General features: G+C 45.3%; 1 protein-coding gene across 2 annotated transcripts in view; it reads right to left on the minus strand.

Annotated features, from left to right (window-relative positions):
• cftr (CF transmembrane conductance regulator) overlaps positions 1-17,007 on the minus strand; it is a 61,239-nt gene that overhangs the window by 13,050 nt on the left and 31,182 nt on the right. For both annotated transcript variants that reach the window (XM_080762459.1, XM_080762460.1), the window contains 10 exons: positions 16,462-16,556; positions 14,528-14,614; positions 13,113-13,282; positions 9,943-10,369; positions 9,094-9,334; positions 8,288-8,416; positions 7,882-7,919; positions 6,890-7,176; positions 5,460-5,539; positions 2,728-2,878 (listed from right to left, as the gene is read on the minus strand). In XM_080762459.1, coding sequence (XP_080618585.1) covers positions 2,728-2,878; positions 5,460-5,539; positions 6,890-7,176; positions 7,882-7,919; positions 8,288-8,416; positions 9,094-9,334; positions 9,943-10,369; positions 13,113-13,282; positions 14,528-14,614; positions 16,462-16,556 — 1,705 coding nt within the window. The remainder of the gene's footprint in view (positions 1-2,727; positions 2,879-5,459; positions 5,540-6,889; positions 7,177-7,881; positions 7,920-8,287; positions 8,417-9,093; positions 9,335-9,942; positions 10,370-13,112; positions 13,283-14,527; positions 14,615-16,461; positions 16,557-17,007) is intronic.

Here is a 17,007-nt window from a genome sequence, read left to right on the forward strand (position 1 = left end):
AACACACATTCAGTGACTGTCCAAAAGCACAGTTGTTGAAATGTGCAAAAGAAACATGGCTGTATTCGTCAGCACTCTGCAGTGTGACCTCTTTGCTCCAACTGCAGGTTCCATCTGGACTGCTGCGTGGACAAATTAACCACATGAAATACGTAGGTGGTGAGGAAGAAGTACTCAAATATTTTACTTTATTTATACCAAAAGTATAAATACTGCAATATAGATCATTAACAAGTACAAGTCCCGTTCAAAATGTACTCAAGTGAACGTACAAAAGCAACGTGTAGCGTTGAAGTGGTTACTGGATGTTTCACTATCTTGAAGAACATTGTAAAATAGTTCAACAAGCCGATCTACATTGGCACGTTGTGAGCTTGTAGATCGGCTATTTGAACTATTTAATATGTTTTTAAAAATGGGCACCCGCTGGCCTAGTGGTCCTGGCGCCTGCTGGCCTAGTGGTCCAGGCGCCTGCTGCCTGCTGGCCTAGTGGTCCAGGCGCCTGCTGGCCTAGTGGTCCAGGCGCCTGCTGGCCTAGTGGTCCAGGCGCCTGCTGGCCTAGTGGTCCAGGCGCCTGCTGCCTGCTGGCCTAGTGGTCCAGGCGCCTGCTGGCCTAGTGGTACAGGCGCCTGCTGGCCTAGTGGTCCAGGCGCCTGCTGGCCTAGTGGTCCAGGCGCCTGCTGGCCTAGTGGTCCAGGCGCCTGCTGGCCTAGTGGTCCAGGCGCCTGCTGGCCTAGTGGTCCAGGAGCATCATGCTACATGTAGGCTCTGGCCCGACAGCGTGTCGCGCATTCGAGTCCTGTTCATGACGACCTTTGCTGTGTGTCTCTCCCCTTCTCTCTCTCCCTCTTTTCCCGTCAAAACAAATCTTAAAAAAACAGGACAAAAATGGCAAATACGTTATATATTTTTTTTATATCATTTTTTTAAAAATAATAATCTAATGTAATCCTGGGCGCTACACTTCCTCTGCCAACCTGGGGAGGGCAGCGGACTGACCTCATTCTTCCTTCAATGCATGAGGAGTCCAAGCTGCTCCTTTTCACCTTTTCACCCATACCAAAGCGACTACATTGTCACATCATGGCACAAGCACATGGCACGTACTCCAGGAAGTGGCCGTCGTCAGCTAGGGATGTCCCTCTGTCATCATGATCTCTGCTCAGAGCAACACACTGGAACATGAGCACTTCCTATCGCCCCCATTCTGGAACTCCACCCAGAACACGTTGGCAGGCCAGGAACACTGTCTACACTTTGGCTTCTAGAGCTGAGCTCCATGCTACAAAAAAACCTACGCTCTGAAAGAATATATATTCAAACATTCGTGCCACATTTTCAAGGTTTTTCAAAAATAGTAGATCTACAAGCTACGAGCTTGTACTCAAATCTTTGCTTCTGGGGTCCCTGAAACAACATATTTTCAGATTGGGGTCCGGTGGCCAAATACTAAATATTAAATATTATATGGCAAACATAGGCATTATAGGCAAACATGGCCTTAGCTAACCTGTAGAAATCAAATAGTGTTTATGTTGTATACCTACTACGTGAAAACAATCACCACATCTATGAGTCTGAATTATGCTAAATTTAACGTCGAACATAGCAGACCTACAAGCTCACAATGTGTCGCATTACGACGCACTGTGAGCTTGTAGGTCTGCTATTCGTGGCCTGTGGCACTGGCACGTACACAACGTGGTGTACGTGCCTCTCTCTCTCTCTCTCTCTCCCACAACTAGTCCAGCCCCACAGAGGCGACTCTTCCATCCTCTCCCGCCCTCTTTTCCGGGTGTTTTTTCGCCCATGAGCTTGACCTTTGACCCCTGGCACAGCGCCAGCATGCTGGAGGGCAGTGGAGATGCCCAGCATTCTGCCCCTCTTACTTCCTGAGTTCAGACTTTATTGCTTCTAGTATCTACTATCATGTTCTCGTGTTGCCTTTTCCAGCGTGAAGAACTTTTCCTGAAGAAGGCAGTTGCATCTGCCAAAACGTGTGAGGTTTCCTAATAAATAAAATCGGCACTTTGGCTATCAGTGTGCGGGGCCACTCTTTTGTCTTTTTAAGACTCATCTTTTTAGATGTTTCTGCTGTGAGCTGGCACCACTATTAAGACTGGTGTGCGTATAGCATCCTTCTGCCAGGTACTTTTCCAGCGTGAACCGAACGCTACATTGAGCTTAGTTGTCACCATGATTCTGCTTTGTTTCTATTTTTTTTTGTCTGCAGCACACATTGTATCCCTAAATGGCCCGCTGCAGGGCAGGCTTATTTCCATGCTGTGTCTCAAATGTATACAGTAGCATGTGCATGTTGTGCTCAGTACCTGTGAAGATATCTCTCTTTAGATCCTTCTGCATGCAGACCTTTAAGTGTCGCTATAACTGCTGCTGAGAGTTCCAAGAATTAAGCTCTAGTACAGGCCAGATGTTTGTTAGTGTCGGGGGACCTATACCTGCTACGTAACCTTACTGTATACTGTACAGGTTCATGTGTAGGTCATCTGAGTCAGTAAATGTCAAATGTCATGTCAGAACTACTGTGATAACGGACCTAGTCTCGCCGTAGCCAGACAACTATTCCACAATCTCCGAACGGACCCTACACGCAGTGCAGCTCAGGTTCTCATCTAGATTGTGGAACCATATTGGTGCACATGTCAGAAACTGAACAATGTGGGATATGTGCATTTTATTTTATTTCCTGTTATTTTGATGGATTACCTTCAGCTTCCAGCATTTTGAGTTGTTGACCAGTTCGCAGAAAGTACTTCCTGAGGAAGACGAAGATGACAGCCAATGGGATGGCCGCGATGAAGATGTACGGCCGCATAATGGACACGGTGAAGATGGCTCCCAGAACGATCAGGGTCAACTGGAGACGCCGTGGCCAACAGCACAGGACAGAGCAGGAGAGGAGGAACAATGGTGAGTGTCGGAGCAAAATAATCCATAAACATTTACTTGAATAGAGGGTATGCGCGTGACATCATCGTACCTGGAAGTTATGCGGGAACGCCCACTGACTGGCAAAAAACTACTTTCTGGCCTTGACAGCCCATTCATCCAAACAGAAAAGTCCTGACTGATTGCATTAAACAATGTTAAACTCACCAACATTGCAGCTGTACGAAAATATTGAATTATCCACTTTCTGTCTGCAAAGTTTTTGTTTCATGAAAATCCACCATAGAAACGTAATGAGCTACTTTCTGTCAAGAAATGCCCTGCATTTGATAATTTTTGTGTCAGAGTTTGGAAGTGCTTGTTTTCAATAACAACATTTTGCTGCCTCCTGCATTATGTGACATTTAGAAACAGGTCGGTTTCTAAATGTCGGTTTCAACGCAGGACAGTGGAGTGATTTTCAACGAGCGCTTTCTAAACTCCAACACTCTCCATGCTGCTCAATGTTTTGCCACTCAGTCTAGATGAGGGGGGCGTGTCCTGATGGGAAAATCATGCGAGTGCATACTCTCTATAATAACCATGGCCTCAACATTAACGGCCTTGGAGGCCTTGACTCTCTCCAGATGGGTAGGAGAAACAACACGTTGTTGACCTTCTTGAGACCTAAAGAGTCTTTAACCCATTCTGAACGGGAACCCCTTTTGGTGTTAGCATCATGTCATGCTTTAGCTATTTAAAAATAGCAGATCTACAAGCTCGTAGCGCGCCACTCGGTGGCGCGCTATGAGCTTGTAGGTCTGCTATTTTTGAAAATTCGAAGAACGACTGACATTTTTGGAATCTGATCTCAGGTCAGAATGGGATTAATCAGACCAGTGTGTGTCCAGTGGAAACCTCGTATGAATCTGATCTCAGGTCAGAATGGGTTAAGATCTACTCTTTAGTGCGCAGGGTTGGATTGGGGGGTCAAATCAACTAATCAAATGATTCCCGGGCACGGCTGCGGCTCACCGCACCTAGAGATGGGTTAAATGCGAAGAACAAATTTCACTGTGGAAATGTGCGTGACAATTAAATCGTACGACTTTGACTTTTAGTCTGTTTGATCTGATCCGGAATATTTATTGAGCAATGAAGATGTGTATGATTTGCTTGTATGTTCAACATGCTGGTTCCACTCATCTACAAAGTATTCCCGGTACAAAGTATTCCTGTGTCAGTGGTGGAAAAAGTACTCAAATGTTTTACTCAAGTAAAAGTATAAATACTGCAATGTAGATGTATGTATAAAAAATGTACTCAAGTAAAAGTACAAAAGTGTTGGCATCAAAATGCACTTAAAGTACTAAAAGTAAAAGTACCGGTACTCATATTGCAGAATGTCCCATTTCACAAGTTCAAAATGTGTACAACATCTTTTGAAAATAACCAATCTAATTTTGATTAGAAGCTCTTTAAAATTACAATCTCCAAAGTAACTAGTAACTAAAGTCTTCAAATAAATGTAGTAAAAGTACAATATTTGGATCCAAAATGTAGTGAAGTAGAAGTGAAAGTATTGGAAATACAGTACGTAAAGTACAAATTCCTCAAAATCGTACTTAAGGTGAGACACCCCAGGTGAAATCATGATTTTTCATTTTTTTTTTTTTTTGCTATTTTGCTTCCTAAACATGTTTTCTTTCAAACTAAAGCAAAATACACATTAAAAATACAGATTTAGATGTTTAGTTGGATAGTTTATTTTAGCCAATGACAGCTCGTTTTTCGGGGTGAAAAGCCACCATCTCTATTTTCATGATTGGTTGTTGGTACAAAGGAAGTGACCATATTTGGATCAGACCACAGTCAGCTTGAGGTCCAGACCTTTCCAATGATATATGCCATTATATGTTGTTGCCAAGGTTTGGATGAGATATTTTGTCTCAAAATAGTGGCTTCAAATAAAACGTTTTGGAATTTTACAATACAAATCTTAAAAGGCTGTTTTCTCAAAATGAGTTTTCCTCATACTTGGGACAAAGAATCTCCACTTCAGTTGAACTCACATACACCAAACTTTCCAGTCTTATTCCTAACTATATTCCGCAGACATTTACACATGGATTTGTTGATATATCATTCACAGCCTGATTTACATCACATTTTATACCAAAAAAATGCCGAAAATTGGGTTTTTTATGCCTGTTGACACTATTTTCTGATTTGTGGAGTGATAATTAGAGATATCAAAAATCCCATGTGTAATTTTCTTTGTCTCTAATGTGTCAACAAAATGAAATGATAATTTTGAACCTGGCTTTATCCGATCTTCAGATTTATCGTCCCGAAATGTATGCAAATTAGCGCATATAATGCCTAATTTGCATATTTAAACATATAATTTCAGAAAACTTGTAATACAAAAAATCTTAGTTTTAATATAAGTAATCAACTGGAGAAGTTTCATTGTGATAGCTATTATTTAACTTTTTTTCCCTATTCACCTGGGGTGTCTCGCCTTAAGTAAATGTATTTAGTTACTTTGTGTACATGGTGTCTCCCACCTGTATGAAGTCAAACAGCACCAGGGGCAGCATGTCGTCGATGGTTGCCATGTCCTTGGTGAATCTGTTCATGATCCGCCCTGCGGGAGGAGTGGAGGGTGTAGTTATGCTTCATTTATAGTCTCTGGAATAAAACTTACTTTTTACTTTTTTTAGTCATAGTTTAGTCATCTGAAATGCTTTAGTGTCTATTTTTTTTTTTGGTTCCATTTTGAAACACATTTTTGAATAGTTAACTTATAACTTATAGGTATTCTATTCTCTCACCCATTTACTAAAATCACACCCATGTGAACTGAGTGTTGCAACTCCCCCCCCTCTCCTCTCTCTCATAGCAGACAACAGTGCAGCACTCTCTCTCTCTCTCTGTTTCGCACAACAGCACCCCTACTGGTACTAATAGTCATACTCGTGCTCATTAACACATAGGACACATAGGCGGACACATAGGTACATACTGTAGGTGAACACGGACATTGCTGTTCCTTGGAGTGGTTGCACCACTCAAAAATAATGTGTTTGTTACTGCCCGGCTGCCACACTGTGGCGGGCGAGGTGGCCCGCGCGTAGACCAAAACAACCACATAGAACAAAAATAGAACCCAAAAACAACAAAAAAAAAAACTGCCATAAAACCGGATTAAACCCGAAAGGGTCCCCCACATGCACGCACGCATGCGCATGTGTGGTCCTTGAGCTCCGGTACCTAACGAGTTACAAATTAAGCACTGCATAAAACTGAATAAACACAGGTGTTGCCAATTATCCCATTTAGACCGTAGGACGCGTGGAAACGTCAGAGCTATAATCCAACGACGGATTGCCAATTATCCTAAATTAAGGTTCTTTCCCATTTCGTGTAGCAGCGGGCCTTTCCAGCGAGCCTTAATGTTATAATAGCAGCACCTGACTCTGTTTGACCTTATAATTGAACACAACACAATAACTAGAAAGGAGGTTTCCTAGCCAGGTCTTGGCTTCCATGTGAAGCATGTCCAGTTGTCCACCTGTGACGTCCACTCTGACGTCCGACGTCTGAGACTGTGGATTCCAACCATTTTCATATCAAGGCCCATTAAAGTTTTCTGCATTTGAGCCACGGACCGCCATTTGATGACCAAAAAAACGAAAGAATTTTCTAATAGTTGGATAAGGTTTTGTCCACGATTCCATGCTATGTTGATGTTGGTACCATACAGTAGGTACAAGCGTGAAATGAAACCAAATACTCTCAAGAGTTAAAGATCTGCAGTATGAGGGTACATTTGGTTACCAACTCTGACAGACCCTCTTCTAGATGACTGTGCCTCCATCCGGCCACTCTACCCCTGAGCCACTGCTGCACACACACGGGCACGCACACACACACGGGCACGCACGCAATGGCACGCACGCACGCACTAACACACATGCACACACACACAACCCACCAGTCTTCATGGTGTTGAGCACGGCCATGGGGGCTCTGAGCACGGCGCTCAGCATCTGCTCGTGGAGCCTCTTGGAGACGGTGAGCAGCGTGTGCACCAACGGCAGGCCCCTGAAGAAGCCCAGCGCCAGCACGCTCTCCGACGTGGCCACGTAGATGTAGATGATGTAGTAGGCGCTGGTGGGCGTCACGATGACCGCCAGGTGGACGGCAGGCGACGAGGCGTTGGGATGCTGCTCGTCCACGTAGTTGGGCGCCGAGGGGTTGGCCTCCTCCCTCCAGATCTTACTGGGAGGGGGACACGGGACAATGAATGGCTTCTGGGAGAACCGGCGTGTTACACCCATTTAGATCTGAGGTCGATTCTAAAAAGAAGTCTTCTACTTATCTGTATTCTACTATCTTGCTGCTGGGTTTGCACATTGTTGTATGGGAGTTTTTTGTCATTGGTCATGTTTTCAAAATGTCCGTGTGTACAATCTATACAATCAACCCAATCTCACAAAAATACTTTGATAAACCCTAGGTTTATCAAAATCAACGAGATACTTCAAACTGGCTTGAGATCAGGTTAATTCCAACACTGAACTTTATGCCTGGTTCACTTTTCAAAGCTTTGTTATCTTTGCACTTTAGTGCAGCTGTTGAAAGAAACAAATGCCAAACGAAAGAAATATATCAGCTAAAAAGAAAAAGGTTCTCTGTTTTTGTACTGTATCGTCTAATAAACAGTATGCGCATGACATCATCATCATACGTGGAAGTTAATGCGGGAATGCCTAATGGCGAAAAACGACTTCATCACGGCCTTGACAGCTCATGAAAAATGAATAAAATGTAAGAAAGGTTGGGCTAAACAATGGGCAAATTAACATGAAAAAATGCTGTTATTCCTTAAACCCCACCTAACTGTAAAACGCTTTGGAAGCGCTATATATGCAGTCCATGTACAGTATTAGGTAGATAGTAGCTACTGTACATTGTAACACTTACTCTGTGATGAGGAAAATGCCAAGGACTGAACCGGCAACCTGAATGTGAAACAGGGAAAAAGGAGAACATTAATTTTGAACCTTTATTCGAGTGGACAACAGCACACGTATCCAAATCCACTTATATAATTGCTTATGATGAGATGATGAGATGATATGATGAGATATACTTTATTGTCCCACGAGGGGAAATTTGTCTTGGGCAAAAGTGCAGTATAGTACATCAACGTTTTTAAAACAGACAATATACAATAGCAGCAATGCAGTATCACAAGAGATCAGTGCAAAATTGCAATCAGAGAAGGTATACATACAAATATAAAGTACTAGAGTATTCACAGTTCCTAGTGTCACGGGTGTAAGTGCAATAAATAACTGTTGAAGGTCAAGAAGTTCTGAATGTATACCTCGAGGATGAAGACCACGACGATGAAGACGAGGACGTAGACCAGGGTCCTGTTGGTGGTGACGTAGCGCAGGTACGTGTTCCACGACGTCGTCTCGAAGATGTCCTCCCGCTCGTCTGCAAACGCTTCCTGTGGAGAAGACAACACAGATCAGACCAAAACATCACTCCATGGGAAGGCATGGGAACTGAAATAAATCACAGATATACATTACCTGAAACTTATCTGACCAGTTAAAATGTTGAAATATTCACATACAGAATATGGTTTGAATTACAGGTAGGGATGGAGCTCGTTCATTTGTATTGATAACGATCACCTTATCGAGCAGGCTTATCGAGGCCACTATCGAGCATTTGCTATTATTTTGTGGAAAGCTGGGAGACGATACATTCTGAACAGAACCTTATTTTTATTGGACAGTTGTGATGTGAGATTTTCAGAGTTGTGAGTGTACACACACACACACACACACACACACACACACACACACACACACACACACACACAAAGTGAATTTGAAGTCGAATTATTATTATAACTTTGGCAGGGAGTTTTACGTTTCCCAAACGTTATGAATTGGATTATAAATGATGGCAACGGAGTCCGTCTTGCAGGGCAGCAAGGCAAGCAGCACGCATCCACAGACCACAGGGTGGAAGAGGATTGTTGTTTTTCGCGGCAGCAGCTGACGGCTCCCGTGTTTCGACACAGTGCAGACATGTAAAGGTATCGCTGCTAACGCCTTTGGGTTTAATACAATGCATTGTCGAAATGTTCCCTTTCGTGCCGCTTTCTTACTGTACCTCCATGTCCTCCTCGTCGATCTCCTCGCTGATGTCGTAGACGCTGTCTTTGGACAGGCGGCGTGAGTAGATGTCCAGCTCCGCGGCCATGTCGCACTGCGGCGTGATGCTCAGCTTCTTCCTGAAGGACGACTGGACCAGCTCCCTGCGGCCCTGGCCCTGCGACGACGTCATGAACGCCAGCACCGACTGGCGCCGCTGGCCGCTCAGCTGCTGCAGGCCGTGGTGGTACAGGTTGCCCCTGCGTGGCGTCGGGGAGGATGAGGGTTTAATGTTTAATGCGTGGCGTCGGGGATGATGAGGGTTTGACCCGTTTAGAATTCTGATTCTGATTTGAGAACTGATTCTGCCTTCTAAATCTAAATCCTGAAAAACCTCATGTTTCTAGTGGTGCCCAAACATTTTCATGTCAAGGACCCCCAAAAATATATGTAATTGGCCATCTGGAAATATGTTGTTCCAGTTTGTTTCCATTTGTGTGAAAATGATGGTCTTAACACATTCTGGGCGGGAACCCCTTTTGGTGTTTAAGCATTATATTATACTTTAGCCATTGAAAAATAGCACGTATAGGGCGGCCGCACTATGAGCTTGTAGATCTGCAATTTTTTAGAAATCGTGAAAATGTGGCACAAAAAACGTTTTTTAAAACTAAAATCTTTGCTTCTGGGGGGTTCCTGGAATGACATATTTTCAGATGGGGGTCGGCGGCCAATCACAGATAATTTTGGGGGTCATGACATGGGTTTTTCAGAAAACTGTCAGGATTTGTAGAATCAAACTTAGGTCTAAATGGTTTAAAACTTAAATGTGCAATAACAGCCCTATCTATACTGTACTGTACTGTACCTGGGCAGAACCTCCTCCACCTGGTCGTCTTCAGGAACCACAGAGAACTTCCTCTCAGAGAGCTCCTTGACTCCGTCCTCGATGGTGGTGGACTGCGGCCCGTTGTTGTTCCCCGACTGCCCGTTGTTCCCCATGAAGGAGAACTTCCGAGCGGCCGCCAGCGGGTTGAGGATGAGCGACGGCTTGCGCTTCTCCGGGTACCCGCCGTCTCCGCCGCTCCCGGGGAGCCCCCCGCCGCCGCCGCCACCCCCTCCCCCCTGGGGTCCAGAGATGATGATGGGGGGCGGAGGAGGCCCGCGGAACGACCCGCGCATGGACTCGGGACCCCGGAAGCCGCCGGCGGACTCGTCCACCGAGACCCGGCGCAGCGTCTCGGTGAGGATGGTGCTGCGTCCATCGGCGTTGAAGTTGTCGTACGCCTCGATGCCTTTGATTGGTTGAATACTTTATTAGTCACAAATGTAATCAGTACAGAGTACAGTCAAACACTCCATTTTCGTCACCGCTAAACCCCTCATCCCTAAACCCCTTATCCCTAAACTTCTTTGCCTTTTTTTTTACTATTTTGCAAAACATTTTTGAATAGTTAAAATGGCCAGTCTACAAGCTCACAACGTGTGCTTGTAGACTGGCCAGTTTTGCTAGTTGAACTATTCAAAAATGTTTTTCAAAAATAACTAATTCTAATCATCCCCAAAAAAAAGAGAAAAAAGACTTGCACAGTTTGGGTGTAAAGGGAGGGGGTTATAAAGAGGTGTGTGGGGGGGTAGTACACTTGACTAAGGGAGGTGCGATCATTTCCTCTCCCTTTTGGCCTGTTGAAAGATGGATTTTCAGGCATTTTTAAAAAGGATGCGAGTGATTTGCTTTTCATTTCCACACTTGGGTGGTGGCAGTGCTGTAGAAGGAGAACCCACCCAGGAGCATGGTTCTGTGTCTACCCACCCAGGAGCATGGTTCTGTGTCTACCGTACCCACCCAGGAGCATGGTTCTGTGTCTACCCACCCAGGAGCATGGTTCTGTGTCTACCCACCCAGGAGCATGGTTCTGTGTCTACCCACCCAGGAGCACATGGTTCTGTATCTACCCACCCAGGAGCATGGTTCTGTGTCTACCCACCCAGGAGCATGGTTCTGTATCTACCCACCCAGGAGCATGGTTCTGTGTCTACCCACCCAGGAGCATGGTTCTGTGTCTACCCACCCAGGAGGATGGTTCTGTATCTACCGTACCCAGGAGCATGGTTCTGTGTCTACCGTACCCACCCAGGAGCATGGTTCTGTGTCTACCGTACCCACCCAGGAGCATGGTTCTGTGTCTACCCACCCAGGAGCATGGTTCTGTATCTACCGTACCCACCCAGGAGCATGGTTCTGTATCTACCCACCCAGGAGCACATGGTTCTGTATCTACCCACCCAGGAGCATGGTTCTGTGTCTACCCACCCAGGAGCATGGTTCTGTATCTACCGTACCCAGGAGCATGGTTCTGTGTCTACCGTACCCACCCAGGAGCATGGTTCTGTGTCTACCGTACCCACCCAGGAGCATGGTTCTGTGTCTACCCACCCAGGAGCATGGTTCTGTATCTACCGTACCCACCCAGGAGCATGGTTCTGTGTCTACCCACCCAGGAGCATGGTTCTGTGTCTACCCACCCAGGAGCATGGTTCTGTGTCTACCCACCCAGGAGCATGGTTCTGTGTCTACCGTACCCACCCAGGAGCATGGTTCTGTATCTACCCACCCAGGAGCATGGTTCTGTGTCTACCCACCCAGGAGCATGGTTCTGTGTCTACCCACCCAGGAGCATGGTTCTGTATCTACCCACCCAGGAGCATGGTTCTGTGTCTACCCACCCAGGAGCATGGTTCTGTGTCTACCCACCCAGGAGCATGGTTCTGTATCTACCCACCCAGGAGCATGGTTCTGTGTCTACCCACCCAGGAGCATGGTTCTGTGTCTACCCACCCAGGAGCATGGTTCTGTGTCTACCCACCCAGGAGCATGGTTCTGTGTCTACCCACCCAGGAGCATGGTTCTGTGTCTACCGTACCCACCCAGGAGCATGGTTCTGTGTCTACCCCAGGAGCATGGTTCTGTGTCTACCCACCCAGGAGCATGGTTCTGTGTCTACCGTACCCACCCAGGAGCATGGTTCTGTGTCTACCCACCCAGGATGGTTCTGTGTCTACCCACCCAGGAGCATGGTTCTGTGTCTACCCACCCAGGAGCATGGTTCTGTATCTACCGTACCCACCCAGGAGCATGGTTCTGTGTCTACCCACCCAGGAGCATGGTTCTGTGTCTACCACCCAGGAGCATGGTTCTGTATCTACCGTACCCACCCAGGAGCATGGTTCTGTGTCTACCCACCCAGGATGGTTCTGTGTCTACCCACCCAGGAGCATGGTTCTGTATCTACCCACCCAGGAGCATGGTTCTGTATCTACCCACCCAGGAGCATGGTTCTGTATCTACCCACCCAGGAGCATGGTTCTGTGTCTACCCACCCAGGAGCATGGTTCTGTATCTACCCACCCAGGAGCATGGTTCTGTGTCTACCCACCCAGGAGCATGGTTCTGTGTCTACCCACCCAGGAGCATGGTTCTGTGTCTACCCACCCAGGAGCATGGTTCTGTGTCTACCCACCCAGGAGCATGGTTCTGTGTCTCTACCCACCCAGGAGCATGGTTCTGTGTCTACCCACCCAGGAGCATGGTTCTGTGTCTACCGTACCCACCCAGGAGCATGGTTCTGTGTCTACCCACCCAGGAGCATGGTTCTGTGTCTACCCACCCAGGAGCATGGTTCTGTGTCTACCCACCCAGGAGCATGGTTCTGTGTCTACCCACCCAGGAGCATGGTTCTGTATCTACCCACCCAGGAGCATGGTTCTGTGTCTATACCCACCCAGGAGCATGGTTCTGTGTCTACCCACCCAGGAGCATGGTTCTGTGTCTACCCACCCAGGAGCATGGTTCTGTGTCTACCCCAGGAGCATGGTTCTGTATCTACCGTACCCACCCAGGAGCATGGTTCTGTGTCTACCCACCCAGGAGCATGGTTCTGTGTCTACCCCAGGAGCATGGTTCTGTGTCTACCGTACCCACCCAGGAGCATGGTTCTGTGTCTACCCACCCAGGAGCATGGTTCTGTGTCTACCCACCCAGGAGCATGGTGCTGAAGTCGGGTCGCTGCGACTGGAGCTCGGCGAAGGTCCCGTAGAAGTAGCAGACTCCGTTGTGGAGCAGCAGGACCTTGTCCGCCCGTTTGAGGTGGTCCAGCTTGCTGGTGACCACCACGCGGGTCTTGGACGCCATCAGTTTGCACAGGCACCTGAACACAAACACGTGTGAAGATATCCAGGTATCAGATATGTATTTTACGCCATCAGTTTGTATTTTACGCCATCAGTTTGCACAGGCACCTGAACACAAACACGTGGGAAGATAACCAAGATATCAGATATGTATTTTTGAGTGGTGCAACCACTCCAAGGAACAGCAATGTCCGTGTTACTGTTCACCTATGTGTTGGTTCACCTATGTATGTGCCCATGTATGTGTTCATGAGCACCAGTATGACTGCGCTGTTTGCCAGAAACAGAGAGAGAGAGAGATAGTATTAGTGCTGCACTGTTGCCTGCTAATGAGAGAGAGAGAGAGAGAGAGAGAGAGGAGAGGAGGGGGGAAGAGGGGAGTTGCACCACTCAGTTCACACGGGTGTGATTTCTTTCCTTCTGAATGGAATGGAAAAATTCTTTGACATTGAAATAATGTCAAGATAAACGGCTTCCTTCCAACTATCACATTATAGATTACAGTAATATAGTATAGCTCAAAGTCTATAGTGTTTCTATTTTAATTTGTATAGGAAGACCTGTTGTCTTCGCTGAAATTCTGCCACAAAGACATTCCTTTTTTATGAATCACCATTATTATCCCATACTGGGCGGGAACCCCTTTTGCATTTGTAAAAGGGTTACTTGTACAAATTGTGCATTCATTAAAAAAAATCCATCTGAGAACCTAGTTTCGAGAGACTAGGTAGAAATACATAACTTAGTGATAAGGCATGCTTATTGTCCAACAATAAGGTGTATTTAACCCATTTCGACCAGAGAACGATTCTACAAATGCCTTCTAAATCCTGACGCCATGTTTCTATGTCCGTGGTTCTCATACATTTTCATGTCAAGGACCCCCAAACATATCTGTAATTGGTTGCCGACCCCCATGTGAAAATATGTTGTTGACTTCCAGGGACCCTCCAAAAGCAAATATTTGAGTTAAAAATGTTGGCTCTGAAAGAATATATATTCAAAGCTTTGCACTAAATGTTCACGATTTAAAAAAAAAATAGCAGATCTACAAGCTCGTAGATATGCTATTTTTCAACAGCTAAAGTACAACATAATTCTTAAAACACCAAAAGGGTTTCCCCATGACACACCACACACGGACCAGAAGCGACACTTCAATAACCTTGACCTTGGACTACGGTAGCCCCGCCCCCCTACCCCACCCCACTCCCCTCACAACATGAAAGACTCTGTTGTCGTCGAGATGTATTTATACTCACTTCTCAAAGATCTCTTTCTCTGTCACAATGTCCAGGTGGCAGAAAGGAGAGTCCAGGAGGTACAGGTCTGCATCCTTGTACACGGCCCTGTGTGAGAGAGAGAACGCACGCACGCACCACACACACACACACACACACACACACACAGTCACACACACGATGTGATTTCTACTTGGACACAATGTGCAGTTACTACTACTAGTGTTGATTTTGACAGCACATTTTGTTTTTAGTTTAGTCATATGAGTCATATGCAATGAAACTCGTTTTAGTCACATTTTAGTCATCTGAAATGTTTTAGTGTTAGTCTAATTTTAGTATAAGGTTTTAGTCGATTAAATCTACATTTGATTTCATTGACTAGAATGTGGCGGGCCTTGATGGCGTCGTAATATTACTGATTTTACACTTAGTTGCGTGCTGAAAATATTCGATTTACAAGCTCACAACGCGCCACGCTTGTAGATCGGATAGTTTCAGCATGCAACCAAGCATAAAACGACTTGTCTTTTAGTTCTACTGGATCTCTGCTCCACTAGTCCCTCCCCAACATTTTAGTATAGTTTTACTTTTAATTTGTTGACAAAATTGTCAGTATATTTAGTCATAGTTTTAGTCTTCATATAGCTTAGTTTCCATTTAGTTTTCCTCAGTGAAAAAAGGTAGTCGACGAACATTCTTCGTCGTAGTTTTTAGTCTACGGAATCAAGTACAAATCAGGTTGAGAGAGTGCAGGTGAGAGAAACAATAAAGCTATAATATATGAAACCAACGGGAGGTAAATGAGGAAGGCGAGCCGTGGTAGAAGTTCTAAATGACGACAGCAGTGCTCAGAGAGAGAGGCTCCAACAGCAGCACACTAAACCAATAAATAATGTATGGGAATATGAGAGAGTCTGAGTGTTATAATCTCACGCAGAGATTTAATGGAGCAATAAAGTTATATTGTAGGGCTGTAAAAATAAATAAGCACCTTCAGTGATACAAATAATTCGACTATAAAACAGAACAGATACAGACACATTACAACCAAGTCAGATAAGAGACATCGCTAGCAGCGAGTGCATCTTGTCTGTAAGCAGTACAGTACATTTGGACAATTTTGAGGCATTTGTACTTTACTTTAATTGGTGACGCATTGTGAGCTTGTAGATTGTCCATATTATGATAAGACAGACGTCCTTTTATATAATTGAATCTGTTACTTGCTTTATTTGGACTTTTGCAAACACACCACATAAGAGAATGACGTAGGGTAAGATAACTGAAGTCACTCACTCAGTGTGTAATGCAATGAGTTACTTTTGATCTAAATGGCCGTAAAATCTTATTTCTCTCTTAACAGTGATCCGTTTTTCGTCCCAGTGACCCAATACAACCTCGACTGTCTGATACTTAATGGGTCGATCATACATGGGCAACTGGCGGCCCCGGGGCCACATGCGGCCCCCAGCTTCACTTTAATGTGGCCCTCAGGTTAATATCAACTGGCGGCCCCGGGGCCACATGCGGCCCCCTCAGGTTAACAATTCCAAACGAATGAATGACTAGTATTACAATGTTATTGTCTTTTTTTATGTCCAATGTATTTGTATGTAGTTCATAAAGTTAACATCAATATAATTAAAGGTATTTGAAAGGCAGTTTAAATTACATAAAAAAAAATATATAATTATCAGGATTCCAATTCAAAAATAGCAAAACATAATTCACAAATTGTAGCAAAAATTGCTGATCTACAAGCTCAAAATGCTATGACAGCGGCCCCTGCAGTGGCCCTCTGGGGTGAGTGTGGTAACATCGTGGCCCTCTCCATCGTCAACGCTGCCCACCCCTGGGGTAGATTGAGCATTGCCCTTCTGACAGATGCCGGGAGAGAGCGGAGCACGCTGGAAACATAACCACCAGGTGTGATGTGATGTGACGCGACGTACCTGGCCAGGCCTATGCGTGCCCTTTGACCCCCGCTGAGGGTCACCCCGCCTTCCACAAGGGACGTTTTGTCCTTCTCCGGCAGGAGGTCCAAATCCTGGGAGGAAAAAACATCCACTTGCTGAGCTTAAATACATCCATAGTACAGTAACCATGTATCGTAGTAGCAGAGTGGAGAGCTGATACGGAATGGCATTCTTTTTCAATGTTTTAGTCTACTTTTAGTCGACTAAATCTACAGTTGATTTAGTTGACTAAAATGTATTTCGGCGGTGCCTCGGTGGCATCGTTATGGCTTATTTTACACTTTGGTTGTATGCCGAAAACAGCCGATCTACAAGCTGCTATTGTCAGAACACAACACCCGAGCACAACCAAGCATGAAATGACTTTTAGTTCTACTGGATCTCTTCTCCACTAGTTCCCTAACTAACATTTTAGTCTGGTTTTTATTTGTTGATGAAATTGTCAGTATATTTAGTCATATTTTTACTAGTCATCATAACAGAAAAAAAGCTAGTCGACAAACATTTTTCGATGAAATCAAC

This window comes from Protomyctophum bolini, assembly GCF_963924005.1.
Source record: "Protomyctophum bolini genome assembly, chromosome: 4".
In the NCBI taxonomy this organism is placed as follows: domain Eukaryota; kingdom Metazoa; phylum Chordata; class Actinopteri; order Myctophiformes; family Myctophidae; genus Protomyctophum; species Protomyctophum bolini.